The 15,217-nt window shown below is 37.8% G+C and overlaps 2 protein-coding genes across 3 annotated transcripts; both read right to left on the reverse strand.

The window, feature by feature from the left end:
- Positions 1-321: 321 nt before the first annotated feature.
- On the reverse strand, positions 322-4,260 carry LOC112290975 (NADH dehydrogenase [ubiquinone] flavoprotein 2, mitochondrial). Its single transcript, XM_024537872.3, has 10 exons — positions 4,035-4,260; positions 3,097-3,147; positions 2,644-2,709; positions 2,335-2,451; positions 2,105-2,182; positions 1,818-1,923; positions 1,531-1,577; positions 1,265-1,342; positions 963-1,028; positions 322-679 (listed from the first exon to the last, which is right to left on the reverse strand). Exons 1-10 carry the CDS (start codon positions 4,143-4,145, stop codon positions 572-574), a joined length of 828 nt encoding a protein of 275 aa, XP_024393640.1. The 5' UTR covers positions 4,146-4,260; the 3' UTR covers positions 322-571.
- Positions 4,261-7,454: 3,194 nt separating this feature from the next.
- On the reverse strand, positions 7,455-11,838 carry LOC112291027 (uncharacterized). Of its 2 annotated transcripts, none has more exons than XM_024537962.3 (7): positions 11,617-11,838; positions 10,415-11,438; positions 9,736-10,011; positions 9,345-9,568; positions 9,001-9,139; positions 8,360-8,751; positions 7,455-8,130 (listed from the first exon to the last, which is right to left on the reverse strand). In XM_024537962.3, exons 2-7 carry the CDS (start codon positions 10,745-10,747, stop codon positions 8,052-8,054), a joined length of 1,443 nt encoding a protein of 480 aa, XP_024393730.1. In that variant the 5' UTR covers positions 10,748-11,438; positions 11,617-11,838; the 3' UTR covers positions 7,455-8,051. The 2 variants fall into 2 exon arrangements, with proteins under 2 accessions (XP_024393730.1, XP_024393729.1); XM_024537961.3 differs by having other exon boundaries at positions 8,360-8,754.
- Positions 11,839-15,217: the final 3,379 nt, after the last annotated feature.

Genomic DNA, 15,217 nt, shown 5'->3' on the forward strand with positions numbered 1-15,217 from the left:
CGTTTAAGGTCATTGTTTAAACCTTATATTTCTTAAGTTTAACTGGACAGCACTTGTGCTAAAAATGTAGAAGTTAGTACAAGTTGATTAACTTTGCCAGACATGAACATCAACCACTTCGCAAGGGAGGAGAAAAAGCTATGTTCTAGAACACACAAGAGAAAGATCAAAATTAGAGATGGATGACAAGTAGTCGAGTAGTTTCTTTTTTAAGGATGGAAAAATAATTAGAACACGCTCAGGCTGTAATACGTCAAGTTGTACCCGTTAATTTTACGGCTGAAGTGAATGACCACAACGAACAAGTCAGATAATCTGGAGTAGATGTGAAATGTTGGAGATTCAAATTTAGAATGCAAGATATAGGTCTACATCATTCAGGAGACCTTCAAGACATAGCAACATCGACAATCAGTTGCACCATCACTTCGAAAACTTTGCGAGGCTAAGGAAAGTGCAATGACATCAACAGCCTACTTTCTGCAAAAGGAAGCAAGTTGGTTATTGAAAAATGGTTATCTTAGAACCCGGAATAAAGTGTCCCGCAAAAAGATACCCACGAGGTGATCAATTAACATGCATCGAGATCTCGACAAGGCGGTGCTTGGGGTTCTGACAGCAAAGTAGTAGTACCGCCTGCAGGTCCACAGTTGATTCTTTTTGGATGTTGCGTGCCCCACTGCAATATACAAAAGTCAAAATTTAGGTTGACATCTCGACCCAACTGCAGCAAATCGAAGTTAAACAAGAGAAGCAAAACTTGTTTTTGTCTGAGATGAATCCTAGGAACTAGAATCTGAATGTAGTAATAAAATGGAGGATAACATATATGAAGTCAGATTTTTAAAACATACTGGGATAACTGAAGATAGTTTTAACGTTCATAATCAAACAGCAATCTTAACTAACGGGGAGGAGTACACATGCGAGACAACTTCGTTTCAAAGTGGGATTTATTGCACCTTGGGTTTCTTCCCTTGCTTCAGCTCCTCCACCAACTCCACTACTCGCTCAGGTGTCAAATCCTCCTGCCAACACACATAAAAGTCGACGAATCAAGTTAGCAGGAAATCCAGCTCCAAATCCATTAAGGCGGGGACAACATGAACCAGGACCATCAGTATCTCATATAAGATAATATTAGATACTAATAATGGTTTTGTTTAGTGTACAAAGGCAACCATAATATGATTTTTCTGTAATTTTACACATTTAGATATCACAAACTTAAGATTCAAATTGCAGTTAGATAGACAGGACTCACATAGTAATTGTAAGAGTAACCCTCTACACCATTCGAGTAGTCGGCGACAACAATCATTGGGGCATTCACACAGCAGCCCTGCAATTCAAATTCCATCGCAAAACAGGGGAGGCGTCACTTGAGAATCCACAGTTCATAAAGAAAATGTCACATAGAGCATAATATGCGCAATTCTAACATGAAACGCTATGGGATTCTAGGCATTGCAAGAAAAGCAGAGCTAAACATAAAAGCACATAGATCTCAAGGATAAGTTATATACTTACCATGCACTCCATCTCACCGACAGAGAACAGACCATCCTTTGTAACCTCTGCAGATATTTTCAACCGTTGTTAATGCCGACAACATTCTTTATTGTCCAACCGATTGTAAGCTCCAATTCAAAACAAGAAAAGCTTGAAACTCAACAGAACGCAACCAAGGGGATCAGAATGACGACCATCAAAATAATAGCGTAAACAGCCAACACTACACTTTTAGTCTTCATCAAGTGCAGAACGTTAAGCGGGGCAGTAGTACAGTCACTTTCAGAAGAAAAACAAATACACACCGTTCCGGGCTACATGAAGGTGCTTAAGAAGAGCATCCTCGATGTCTCGAGACCCACGCAACATGCATGGTGTTGTTCCACACACTAATAGGTGGTATTTGCCAACCTGTTAACCATACAGGGCAACAGTCAATGTTCTAAAACGGAGAATCACACTGTTATTATCCGAAGAAAAATACTTTGGACATCATGGACGTCTTTTTTCCCAAATATTACTTGATTAACACTAACTCACAAGATAGTACTTGCAATAGAAGTAAACAAAGTCAAAAGTAAAAAATAGTTACTGGTTGACGATTGAACATGGAGTAAAAAGTCGCCACTTCGTATACACGAATAGGTGCGTAATCGACAATTTCTGCAATCTTCATTACAAATTCAGTGTCAGCCGGAATTAATAGAACTAACCCAAAATTGCTTTACAACAAGGAAATTTTGGCAAAAACATGGAAGAAGGGAGGTCTACCAATACACGTGCCATGCTAAATATATCCAATGCTAAGGACTTGAGACGTACCCTATTCATGGCCTGCACAGATAGCCAGCCACCATTCTGCTGTTGCGCCAAGTCAAGCATCGGGATAACTGCGGATTGCTTGTAATTCTTGGGATAATGAGAGAGTAACTCCTTGACCTAAGCTCGCAAACGAGACATCCAACCGCTTAGATGGTAAAAAGCGAGAACAGGTATAATGAATCCCGAAGGGTGAGGACGCACAGTTCAGTCGAACATGTAACTAATCAAGGAGCTCACATCAATCTTCATACAGACACGTTACTAAAAGGAAAATAACAAGAACACCATTCGTTGAAGCTACCGACCTACCTTTTCCATGTTCGCTGGAGTAAAATCCCATTTCAAGTCGGGGTTGTTATCTGGTGTATTCACGTGCTGCAACAACCCGGAATCGCTATTTCAGTACTGAATAGTAAAGACGATATTCTGATATGTCCATATAAAAATAAAAATAAAACACTACTGCTTGTTGAACAGAATCTGTTACAATAGCGATGACTGTAGCTATAAAAACTGAGAGATACAAGCTGCACTTCAGAGCAGTTCATTTACAAGCAAGATTTAGTTGCACAGATGTAAATGCGTGTCTACGCCGGGCGAAGGATATGGTTATCAAATCAATGAACAGCGTACAGTGATAATAACAGAACTCCGAAATTCACCTGGCCAAGACTCTATTTATCCTATGAATTGCACAATGCTACTGACCAACCCAGAACATCAGCTATGTCTTGATGCATACGAACACCTCAAAAAACATACCGCAAACGTTGCAGTAGAGTAGTTAACACTTGGAACTTCTCGTCTTTGAATCTGTATCACACAGGGACAAGCAAACGCTCAGATGAAAACTCAGGGCCTAGGGCTCGACATTGAAAGCTCCTAGCAAACACCCATGCATAACGTGGAAGTTGCTTCCTCCTGCACAAGTCTATTCATGTGAGTTTGATTCGGGTCTAACCCGATGAAATTAAGACCCAAAAAATCTACAAAGTTACTCACACTTATCATATGTCCTGATTCATTTCTCAATAAATTCCACAGTAGGAGAAGATAGTCAAGCACTTATACAAGTGCGGTCACTACCTATTTGAGTCAAACGATATTTCATCTGCCAATATGGTGATTGAAAAGGAAATGCAAGCGTGCACACTCGTCACAGCTATACTACTCTAACGTCTGATGGTAAACGGGAGCTACCTCAATAAAATCGCTGGACGTAAGCAAAATCCTCTGTGGACTTCGCAGCATTAACTATTCAAATGAGAGACAGACCAAAGACCTAACTTCGCTCCACGAGATGACATTAACAAGTTAGAACAATCGCAACCGTGAGTCTGATTTACTCATCTAACAAAACACCAAAGCAATGGAGATCATCAACAAACACGGAAAGAACCTTCCAATCAACCTCAGATGTTGACAAGGCCAGGGTTGATTCCCTGAATCCCCACAATGTCAACAAACAACAATCATCACCGCCATTCAGTGCAACAGAATTTTGACACAAAATCCTAATCTGCGTAAAGGATCGGTTCTAAAACCTCTAAGCACTCCAAATTCCTTCGCATCGATCCTCGAAATGCAACCAAACGACCGGAATAACAAAAACGCTTGTGAAAGTGGCAGAAAAGTAGACTTTAAGCTTCAAATGCCACACACAGTCGTACACACTAAAACAGAACGGAAAGGAAGGGCACCTGAGGCACAAAGGGGGCAAGCTGCGGCGCTGCCGCAGACGGTGGTGCACGCACGCCCTGAGCATTGCGAATCACGGCCAGGGCCCGCGTTGCGACCCTCCATGACCTCATAGTGCGGAGAGAGGCTTGATGCGATGATGTGTGTAAGTGTGAGTGAGTGAGTCTCTTCTCCCCTCCTCGCCTCTCTCCGGCACTGGAAAGTGAGCTCGCTCTAGGGCTGCGACGAAGCAAGCTCTGCTACGCAAGCCTCCCCGACACCGAACCCAATTCCCCTCCTGAGGCCCCCTTTCCCTCCTATCACCGCGCCGTCATCTATATCCGCTCTCCCGACCCTGTCCCATGGCCTCGGGTTTAGGGTTATGATGTTTGACGCTTTCTGGGTGGGAGTCTTAAGGAGAATGTTTGAGGAATATTCTTTTAAGGGTTTTATGCTTGGTTATCTGTTTTACATGTACTAAGGTGAGGATTTTTTCCTCTTTTTTTTTCTTTTCTTCACAAGATTAGTTATGGTTCAAAAAAGTGGTATCACGAAACTATGAGAGGTTCGATGGAATAGTCATAAATTAAAACAAGAGTATACAACATGATAATTACTTGATGTTGTGTTTTTGAAGAAAGTACTTATCATTTGAAATTGACTTATTTGTACCATGTTGGATTTGAATTTCTTGAGTAATTAGTTTTTAATGTAAAAAATTAGGTGTTTAAATAAAATATAATAATATTTAAAAATAATATATATATATATATATAGAGAGAGAGAGAGAGAGAGAGAGATTGAATAGACCAAAGTTTTTACTAAAACAACCTATCCATCCTAACCATCATAAAAAAAGAATAATGACCTTTAGATTCATTTCCCACTATTGGATCTTCAACCAATAAAAATCAACAATATTCATCATGATTATTACATTCTTCATCAAGGATGGGTCTTTTAGTAAAAGCATGGGTCTATTTAACATTCTCCTAGATATATATAGTATACAATAGAAGAAAGAAGGAAATCAAAGTTTAAAATTATATTTTATTTATTTTATTTTACATTTTAAGGAAAGAAAAAGTATTTAAAAATTTGTATACATGGCTCAACTAAATTCTAAATAGAAGAATAAAATCTTAAAAGAAAATATATTAAGATTTTTTTAAATAATAATTCTAACATCTTTGTTAAATACATTTGTGAAATTACTCCAACCACAATAAATATTAAATAGGTGATTAATTGTAGGTCTAACATGTGTTGCATCTTTTGAAAGCAATTTGTAATATTTTTTACAATAATAGAATATTGTAATTATAATTAGTAACACTTCTTTATCATTCCTATATAAGTTACAAGGCAAAATTGTTTTGTCCACAAGTGTTATGAAAGAGTAAACTAGAAGGAAGAAAAAATATTAAAAAAATAAGGACCAATTTCTTGAAAAAAGATTAAGAAACAATATAGCTTGAAAATTAATAGAAACTATAAACTTGTAGGCAAATGAAAAAAAAAACCATGAATTTACCTTTCTTTGAATTGTATAACAAATGGGAAGAGATGATACAATTAGGAAACAATTAGAAAACAATTAGAGATATCAATCAACTACATTTGCTTTCAAACAAGGCACAGGATTCTTTTTATTCATATCTCATATATAGTGAAGCAAACATGCTCCATAATGCACAATATACACTTAGCAACACTTGAATGCTAAGCAACACCCAAATGATGTTAGACAACAGAAACTAACGCAGATCACGATGCGGAGACTGAACAGTCTTGAGCCCTTCCAGGGGAGTACCTAGTTTTGCAAAACACAACAAACGCAGAAAATTCAAACTTGTACATGAGTTGGTTTGTCAATCGGTGCTCTCAAAGAAGTAGCAGAATAGCAGGAGATTCATAGACCTCTCCAATCAAAAGTGTTTAATCAGAGGGGAATTCTGCAATCAAACATTTGTGAAGAGAATCCCATCAAAAGGCTTCAGGCTCAGACACCAACGATGCAGATATTGTCGATGCAACCAATCGCTTGTGAAATGGTCCCAGTAGATAAGTGAACACTGAATAATCGATCCAGCTCAGAGAGCACCCTGCAGACTCCTGGAAATGAAGCATAAAGTTGTTATACCAGCTTGTTTTCCACAATCGACATGCACTTTACGTGGAAGTTTTGATAGATGTTCAGGAAAGTCAGTTTCTAGTCAGAGTTCTATCGTCTTAAGTTCGTTGTCAAGCCAACTCCTGGAAATTCAAGAAGAAAATGATTTGGGAGTGGCACACGTAGGAAAGAGTGGAGAGTTTACCTTAGTTCGTGTCGCTCAGGAAAGTTTGACCGCATTGTTCAGATTTCTTGAACTCACGAACATAAGAAGCTTCATATCCGCATCGAAGTGAGTTTTCGAGTTCATGTATGACGTGATAGTTGCGCCTTGTCGCCTAATTAAAGGCTAATTACTAACTACACTGAGTCAAAGTGAGGTCTGGCGTGATTCTCAACCTCAAAGGTGTATTCGAATTACCACGACACATGTTTCAGGCATCCAGAACATAGCGATTATCTGACATTCTCTTGGTATTACCTGATGCAATATTGTTGGGATGTGTGAAGTTTGTCGCTACAGAGTCTTTCTCTGTGATTCTTAGTAGCCTAACCGGCTAGTGCCTCACTCAGAACCATAACATTACTTTGACTTAGTCATTGAAGACAAGGTCTCAGGTGAACGCTTTCTCGACAAGTGCCGCGACAACGATCGTAGACGAGAGGTAATCATCAGGAGGGGGATTATTGGATTGTTATCACCGATATTCCCTGCGGACATCATCGAACGAGGATCGGAACGTCCAGCTTCTCCACATGGCTTGTCCAGTCAGACCATCAGCAGTGCAATTGTTAAAATCCTGAAAACTATACCGCTTGAAAGTCAAGTTCGAGGACTTGCGAGTAATGCCATTTGTGTGGCATTCACATGCGATTTCCAATATGTGCGTGTGACTTCTCTTCTCCTCAACTGCCCTTATGAGAAATCAACCGACAGATTCAACCAGAAAAGGCCCCAAAAGACAGTCGTGAGGACGTATTTCTTGATCTGGGATGTCGCTCTTGAGGTTCCGAATAACTGATCAAGTTTCAGATTTGTTATTTTCTTAATCATGTACTCATGTAATTAACCGGGCTACAGTATGTCTAGTGGTTGAAATCAGAATCACATAGCAGAGAAGCTGCAGCACCGGAAGCATAACACCGCGCTTCTTCGCAAACTCCAACAACACAGTATTATCACTGCAACAAACAAGTACAAAGTAGCTATTTGAAGAAAATGTTAAGTGTTTTAATACGTTCAATAAGTTGACTAAGCTGCACAGCGAAGGATGAGAGCTGCCATGTGGCACTGCCGAGCTGCGACCCAGACTAAAAATTTACAACTTGCTTAACCACCGACTGATGAGTCTTATATGAATCTTCCAACAATACAAGACGGCTCTGATAGATCATTTTGAAGTGCTCAATCATTCAGGACCGGTTCACCGTGGTTCTGAATGGAACACCTTACAACACCTGTTCTTCCACCTCGGACGAAATTCGTCTACTTTCTACCTGTCCTAGACGGATCTCGAACTGACACAATCTACAAAATACACTAGTTTAAACACAACCACCCAAACTACCACCTATACTGCATGAACCATGTTCCTAAACACTTTTAACGAAACAATGATGTTACGCGAATATCACTGCACTACAGCTCAAACCTTAGAGGATGCCTTTCAATTACCGCGGTTCTTGCTACAACTACCCCTGAAACAGTTTGATTCCCGGAATGAAGGCTCGATACATACTAGAAAATATAAATATGAATAAATCGTTTAGAAAAAATCGGATAAAATTTCAGCAATACGTCCTTGCTTGACCTGCAGTGCCTGTGCGACTTCCGCAGCAAGACAATTCCGACTCCACCAGGAGGCATGTAACTGCCCAGGCATCAAAATCGAATTTCAGCTACAGCTGATAGTAAAGTTATTTGAAGTCATAGATACTGTTTGTGAATTCGCCCGCGGTTCTCGTCCCACCATATTTTGGCCTGTTTCTCGGTGAACTTTTCACGACTGCAATATCCAAGCCAAGGTGAATCAGTACAACACAAACCTTACATATACACACACACATACACTCCTCATCTATATAGATAAACGGATGGATATGCAGATAATATGGTCTTTGAAAATCGAACTGCACGTTAGGTTTATCATAGACACGATGGTTACTACATGAAACATTAAAATCTACATACTTGAAAGCCTACACACTCTGATAGGCTTCAGAGTTTTCCGTTACCTGAACCTGACACGCTTCAACTCTCTACCACCTCCAGTCAAATTCTTCAATGTTAAATATACACCAGGAACGTCTTCCTCAACCCAAGTGGATTCTTCGCCGTCATAAGTTCTGTCGCTACCTGCCACGCTTCCAGCAACTGTATCTGTTTCAGTCTCTCTCTCAGTACACGTTGCGGATTCGGAATGTTCGCTGACCGCATCCCTCATCGACTGTCTGATGGATTCTCTGATCGACGGTTCTCTCATTGAGGCCTCTCTGCTCGATGTATCCCTCAAAGATGCTCCACGCGATATCCCAGAACTGTAGCCAGCCGGTGAATCCCTTGTTGAAGCTCCTCGTGACCCCTGCGGACTATAGGAGGGGGTAGCATACCCTGATACCCCTGAAACCTGCTGAAGAATTAAATCATTTCCATGTTGTGAGCCATGTTCAGGTTCAATTTCTTCAATTTGTCTAGCTCGGGCGTGAGCGTTCATTTTAAATCAATAAGCATGCATTGTCGGCTATCCTAGCTTTAAACCCCAGAGTGAGTCCAATCAGACACAGTCATTGCCAACCGTGTCTTTAGCAGAACTTGTGGGATTTCGTCGAAGAGCTTTCTCACAAGACAACTTCTCTCAGAGATGGAGAAGCAGTACCTCTTCTTCTGAACTTGAAGTAGCCTGGTGACCATTTGTCGTTGTCCTTTCGAAAGCTGGTACGTTATAGACTTCACGGACACGATTTCCATTCTCCGCCCACCACGATTCAGCTTCTTTTTTGCTGAAAATGTCTCGGCTGCAGAAAAGAGAATTGAATGGTATTACATTCTCACACAGCATGTAATTTGCTGTCACAACATATTCGAAGCGGTCACCCAACTAATCCCAATGTGTCCTACTTCGCAACCATCCTCACATCCGCAACAAGAAATGGTGATTCAGTACTATAGTCAACAATTATACATTCAACCAGAGGTCCATACAAAGAGTACTAGTATTACCTGAATCTAATTCGTTTTAGAGCATTGCAACCGTTAGGTAGAGTCACAAACGTTATGAATACTCCAAGCTCTACTTGTGAAAACCATTCAGTGCCAGGAACACCTGGTTCAGCCGGCATAAGACGATTCAAATTTTGAGGTTCTTCAGGAATCTTCAAAGCAGTTCCATTGCTCATGTGATAGCTCGCAACAACTGGGCTTTCAATTGGGGTAGGAGTTTTACTCTGCAATTGATAGAACGAGAAGTATTAAGACGTGGTGAAATCCTCAGAAAGTTGTGCAAATGTTATTAACACGCTTGAAAATATGAAGAAAAATAATGGGAATCGGTACAATCCTCGGCAACGAAGTATTTCTGACGAAATTTTCTGAAAAACACAAAAAGACTTGCATTGATTTTCTGCTCCGGGGAGACCGCTTGAGCAGAACGCGGAGAACCTGAGCCGTCTCCATTATTACTTCCGAGGTTATTTCCTTGATCATCTGTCAACACATTAGGATTTCGATAATTGGCCACTGGTAGCGAAAAATCAGCCTCACTGTATTTGTCCAATGAAGCCTCTGGATGGACAGCATGCGCAGCGTCTTGCTCTGAAACAGAAGTTGAACAAGGCTTGCAAGAAGTTGTACAAGCTCCTGCTGTCAACTTAGCCGCCATTCCCTTGAACTGCAACGCAAGTCAGCGCCAGTGTAGATAAAATCAAAATTAAAGAATGTAAAAAATTAAACGATTCGCTGAATCGATTTGCTCGAACATTCGACACATATACGGTATTCAGAAGGTTTAGTTAACTTCTAGTTGAGGTATCCCTAGGAAAAAATAGTCTCTCACCTAACCCAATACTCTTGCATTTCTGACCTACCGTAGTGTCATCAGCGCAATCGAGGGATATTACATCGAAACTAGCGAATATGAACATCAGTGCCCCCAACCGAGTACTGCAACGACCTTCAAATTCGACAATGCCAGTCATCGGAAATTTTCAAATCTGAGGACATATTCAAGAGAAAGTATGGCTAAGACGTAGAGTCGCATGACAGTTAGAACATTGGCGGCAGAGAGAACGTACGTCTGAAGATCGCAGCGGTGCCCTCGAGCATTGCAGCGCTGCAAAGAAACTTTTCCAACCTTTTCCATCAGGTTTCCCGGACGCGACCTCCTCCTTTCCCTCTGACTGACGACTTGCTTGAGGTGGAGTTGCTAGAGGTGGGGACACACCTTGATTTCCTTGGCTTTTAAAAGACCAAGACGGATGGATCAGGGTCTGACAAGTAAATGACTTCATTTTTCGCAAGTCAGATTTGGTCTCCGGCTTGGACGATGTCTTGTCCTTCTCATAGTCGGCTTCGACGGCCTCTTCCAAGGTTTTCGAACTCATGCAAGCCAGCATTTTGACGGCCATTGTTCTTGAGAAAACCTACAATCTGATCTTAACGTATTTCTGTTGTGATCGGTTAACTACACATTGCTAGTCAACAAGACAAAACGGACTTGTCAATCATCATCCTGCATGTAGAACACAATCTTTATGAATGAGCTTCTAAAAGCACACACCCGCTTAACTGTTGCATGATCCCGAAGATAACAATAGCTCACTGCTACGTTCAAAGTACATAACCTGCTCCAGCATTATTTTCGGGTCTGGAGCATCTCGCACAAGCCTCACTCGTCCTTACGTCAAGTTCTCAAGCGGAGGTCAAGTGCCTAAACCTTCAACCGTTCATTTGCCTCTCTTCGTCCGGCGCGAATTTCAACCAATGTATGGCAACGTACACTGAACTATGAATCCTTTAAAATCAGACTAGCATGTAGCGAAAACCACAAATTGAATCTAGTTTCACGCAGTCCAGTCGTCCATTCGCGGAGCTCCCGCTACCTGGCATTGCAGGCGATCCAGGACATAAACGCTTCCCGAAGACCAAGATGGCTTCTGCTGCAATCCACCAGCTGCTCTACATCAACACTGAAATAAAATCCTTTCGCGAGAGCCTCAACCAAGATCTTCTCATCGAGAGGAAGTCGCACTCCTGCAACATTCTCCCTCCACGACTGCCTTCTCCAACACCTCCGCGTATCTCAGAGTCTCAGCGTGGCTACAAACGTCCACAAGAAACATGTTAATTTAACTGGCACAAGAACTCAATCTACTCCAAAATCACCTTCCCGTGACCCTGCGAACAACAAGCTTCGCCGCCTCCGCGAGCCCCGCCCTCCATCTCACAATCTATCAACCTGGATGGGAGCTTCAAATCCAGAGTTCACACAACTCACCCCGCCCTTCTTGCTGGCTCCATCAACCACCACCACCAGCACTTGCACCCGGAGCACCTTCCGACTTCGGCAAGTCTCACCATCAACCCTCGAAAGAGTTCAATTCCTGATTAAAAGCATTTAATAGACCAGGGGAGGCGGGGAAATAAATGACACGCAATTTTCTGAAATTTTGCTAAACCCTGTGAGAAAAAATTCAAGAGAAATTAGGGGATGGCGCTCAAAGCGGACCGCGGGGGATGGGGGGGGGGGGGGGGGTTGAATTGGGAACCTGGTCTTGGGGCACTTGGGGAACAGTGTTGGTTCTCGCGATCCCTCTGACCTGCCCTGAAGAGGGCCACGTTCCCCGCACCAAACGCCGCAAGCCGGGCCAGAAGTAAGGGTCTCGTAATGAGATGGCAGTGAGTGGAGCCCATCCTGAGTAAAGAGATGGGGCCTTATTTTTGCACCCGTCCCGGCTAAAATTATTGTTCGGAACGATGGAGCCATTCTCGAGGTTTGAATGAGGTCTCACACACACACACACACACACACACAGAGATAGAGTGAGAGTAGCGGACATAACCTATGCGTTTCGGATCGGCTTTTTGAAACCAGCACGTGGGCCCCGTATTTTACTTTTTCATACTACTTTTACTTTTTCGTTGGGTGGCATCTAAGGACCTAATCTATTTGAAGAATATTTTGTTACAATACATTAATCCAATACATTTATTTTTATTTTATAGGTATATTTTATTTCATTTTTCTATCTAAATTTATAATTACACTTTTTTAATAGCAATGGACTATACAAAAACATGTATTCTACAACACAATATATGTGTTGCATGTGTATGTTGTAGTCAAGCTTTTAAGAAATGAGAAAAAATACAAAGTAATATTTTTAACCAATTTTTAGAGATAAAAACAAAGTAGTCAATGGTGCAATAGGGCTTCTAAGGATATTCAAAGTTATAAATGGTTGAATTCACAAATACCTAAAAAAAAGTACTAATTATTATATATAATAGTAGAATTTTGAGACTTGAAAAACAAAGAGCCATCATTTGTATGTCATTGTTGTGTGTTGTCTTGAGCCATTTTTCAAATAGAAATAATAAATTATCAGTTTAAAAAGTCATATATATATATATATATATATATATATATATAAGCTTTATCATTGAAATGAAAGAATTCCAATGATAAAGCATTTTTTTCTTATTTACATAAATATTTTATAAATGCCAAATCTCATGAAACAAAAAACAATTGATATGACTTTGTTAGAATTTCAAAAGAATCTATTTTTCTAAAAATAACTAAAAAATATAATTAATAGAATCTTATAAAAAAGTCAAAACAAAAATTTAGAAAAAATAAAGTAAATAGATAACCATCAAGTTTACTTATCCAATTTTAACTTGATTATATTTTGGACTAAATATATAGGTCTTATTCACAACATAGCTAATAAATTATATAATTTTTTATATAATTCTTATAATTTTCAACTTGTACATCATTTTATATTTTTTCAAAATATATGAGATGACATAGCTAATAAATGCACACATATCTTTAAAATTTGACATTTGCATGATCATTATAAAATTTGGGCAATAATAGTCTTAAAATTATTAGCAAGGAAAACTTAATGCATTGTCTATAATATATAATTTTAGGTACGAATTTAAAAAAATGTGCCATTTTGATTTCTTGCAATGATCAAATAATAAAAATTAACATAGCAATTTTCCAATATGTAAAAAAATTACAAACTTTTTTAAATATAAATACTAAAATATACAAGAAAATACTAGATATAGATACAATATAATATCTAAAATTTTGTGAAATGAGTGCATTGCTATTTTTAAAATTGTGTCTAAAAGTTGGTGTGCTTTCGATGACTCTTTAAAATCTTGATCTTACAAGTGGTCTTTATAATAAGACTGAAATTGTTATTCAAAACTTTATTCTACTAATAATTAAAGAATAAATTTTAAACACATTCTAATTTAGTTACATTTATTTTATACTAGAAAGCATTACAATTTTAATAATTTGGATCTATCTTTTGCATTGAGACAGAAACAATTTTTTTTTGTGTGTCTCATATGCAATAACAATCAATAAATATCAAGTACAAACATTTATGTTTTTTTTAATTTGAATGTAAGTATAGATATATTTTTGCATAAGCAATTGCATGTTGCATTTTTTTTTTATACAAATATAAATTTAGAAGTAATGTAATTGGAGTTGTTGTATTTGTGTATAATGTTATATATAACAAAGCATATTAGTAATGAGCATGGCTAGCATGTGGGTGCTCCTTGATGTTTTTAGGTAATTAAAAGTCCTAACCTTGGTGCAAAAATGTCTACTAACATATTTTCTTTATAAGGTCTAGTTTTTTAAAATACTTATTTATTTATTTATTTATAAATAGAAAAGATCAAGTAAACTCCTAATTATTTTTTATCTTCTAATTATATTTTTGATTTAAATAGTTATGAAAAGCTAGTTTACTGTAAAATATATATTTTTAAAATTTTATACTTTGAATATTTTAAAAAAGAAAAGAAGATATATTCTACATAAATATTTTTACATTAATAGTAATAATAATAATAATCTTATGATTGTTCTGTTAGTATTCTCAAATTATAGGCACTAGTCAAAAGGACAATTAATTATGTGTATATATATATTTTTTGAGAACATCCATTTAGCAAGCTAAATAATTATATAATCTTTGTAATAATCTTAAATCACTAATATTTTTACGTAAATGGGATTTTTTTGGGATGAAAATGAATTATTAAAAGGTTACCAAAAAATATTATAATCTTTAAAAGTTATACAATATTCTTTTTTTAGAGAATAAAGTTTTTATACTAATTTTAAGCTTCTTGAAAATTTTAATTTGATGAATAAACACACGTAAATAAATCAAGTTAATTAAATAAATTTACTATTATTTTATATAAATGTATTTTCTAATAAATGTTATTGGAAAAATCCAAATTTATACACAATAAACGCGGGAGGTATGTCAAATAAAAAAAGTATGATTGATAAAATTATGCAACTTGCAGCATTATATATGTATATTGCAAATTGATTAAAAGGTTTTCTTGTTAGTCATCTCTAATATAAAAATTTATGAAGAAGGTAATTTTAAAACTTTAAAAACTTACTTTAATATTGAAAAATTCTTATTTGTTGCATTTGTGCTATCAAAGCTTAATCAATTTAAACAATAATGGATTTTAAGTAAACTTTATATAAATGAAATATATTTTACCAAGGTAGGGATCATATATTAAACCAAGCATATGAGTGCTTTAAATTGGGAGTTGAAAACAATGACTAAAAACCGAGGGTGAGATAAAAACTAATTTTAAACAGTTTAAATTTTAAATTAAATTTTAAACATTTTAAAACTATGGTTTTGAACAGTGCCAACAGCCTTAACCAAGTAGTAATTTTTATGGACAAACAAACACATAGACACCATTGTTTTGTACAAGTAGATATCTATATTAATTCAAATGTAGTCAATTATTAAAGCTATTAAAATTCTTTTTTATGTACATATTTTGTGGATATG

The sequence above is a fragment of the Physcomitrium patens genome, chromosome 14, assembly GCF_059467195.1.
Source record: "Physcomitrium patens ecotype Gransden chromosome 14, ASM5946719v1, whole genome shotgun sequence".
Taxonomy (NCBI): Eukaryota; Viridiplantae; Streptophyta; class Bryopsida; order Funariales; family Funariaceae; genus Physcomitrium; species Physcomitrium patens.

Coding starts and splice junctions, on each gene's coding strand:
- LOC112291027 (XM_024537961.3), bottom strand. CDS start 10,747: ATGGCCGTCAAAATGCTGGCTTGCATGAGTTCGAAAACCTTGGAAGAG. Junction 9,569..9,735: donor CCCCGGAGCAGAAAATCAAT/GCAAGTCTTTTT, acceptor TATCAATTGCAG/AGTAAAACTCCTACCCCAAT. Junction 9,140..9,344: donor CTAAAACGAATTAGATTCAG/GTAATACTAGTA, acceptor TCTTTTCTGCAG/CCGAGACATTTTCAGCAAAA.
- LOC112290975 (XM_024537872.3), bottom strand. CDS start 4,145: ATGAGGTCATGGAGGGTCGCAACGCGGGCCCTGGCCGTGATTCGCAAT. Junction 2,452..2,643: donor CTCCAGCGAACATGGAAAAG/GTAGGTCGGTAG, acceptor TTGCGAGCTTAG/GTCAAGGAGTTACTCTCTCA. Junction 1,578..1,817: donor CCTTCATGTAGCCCGGAACG/GTGTGTATTTGT, acceptor AAATATCTGCAG/AGGTTACAAAGGATGGTCTG.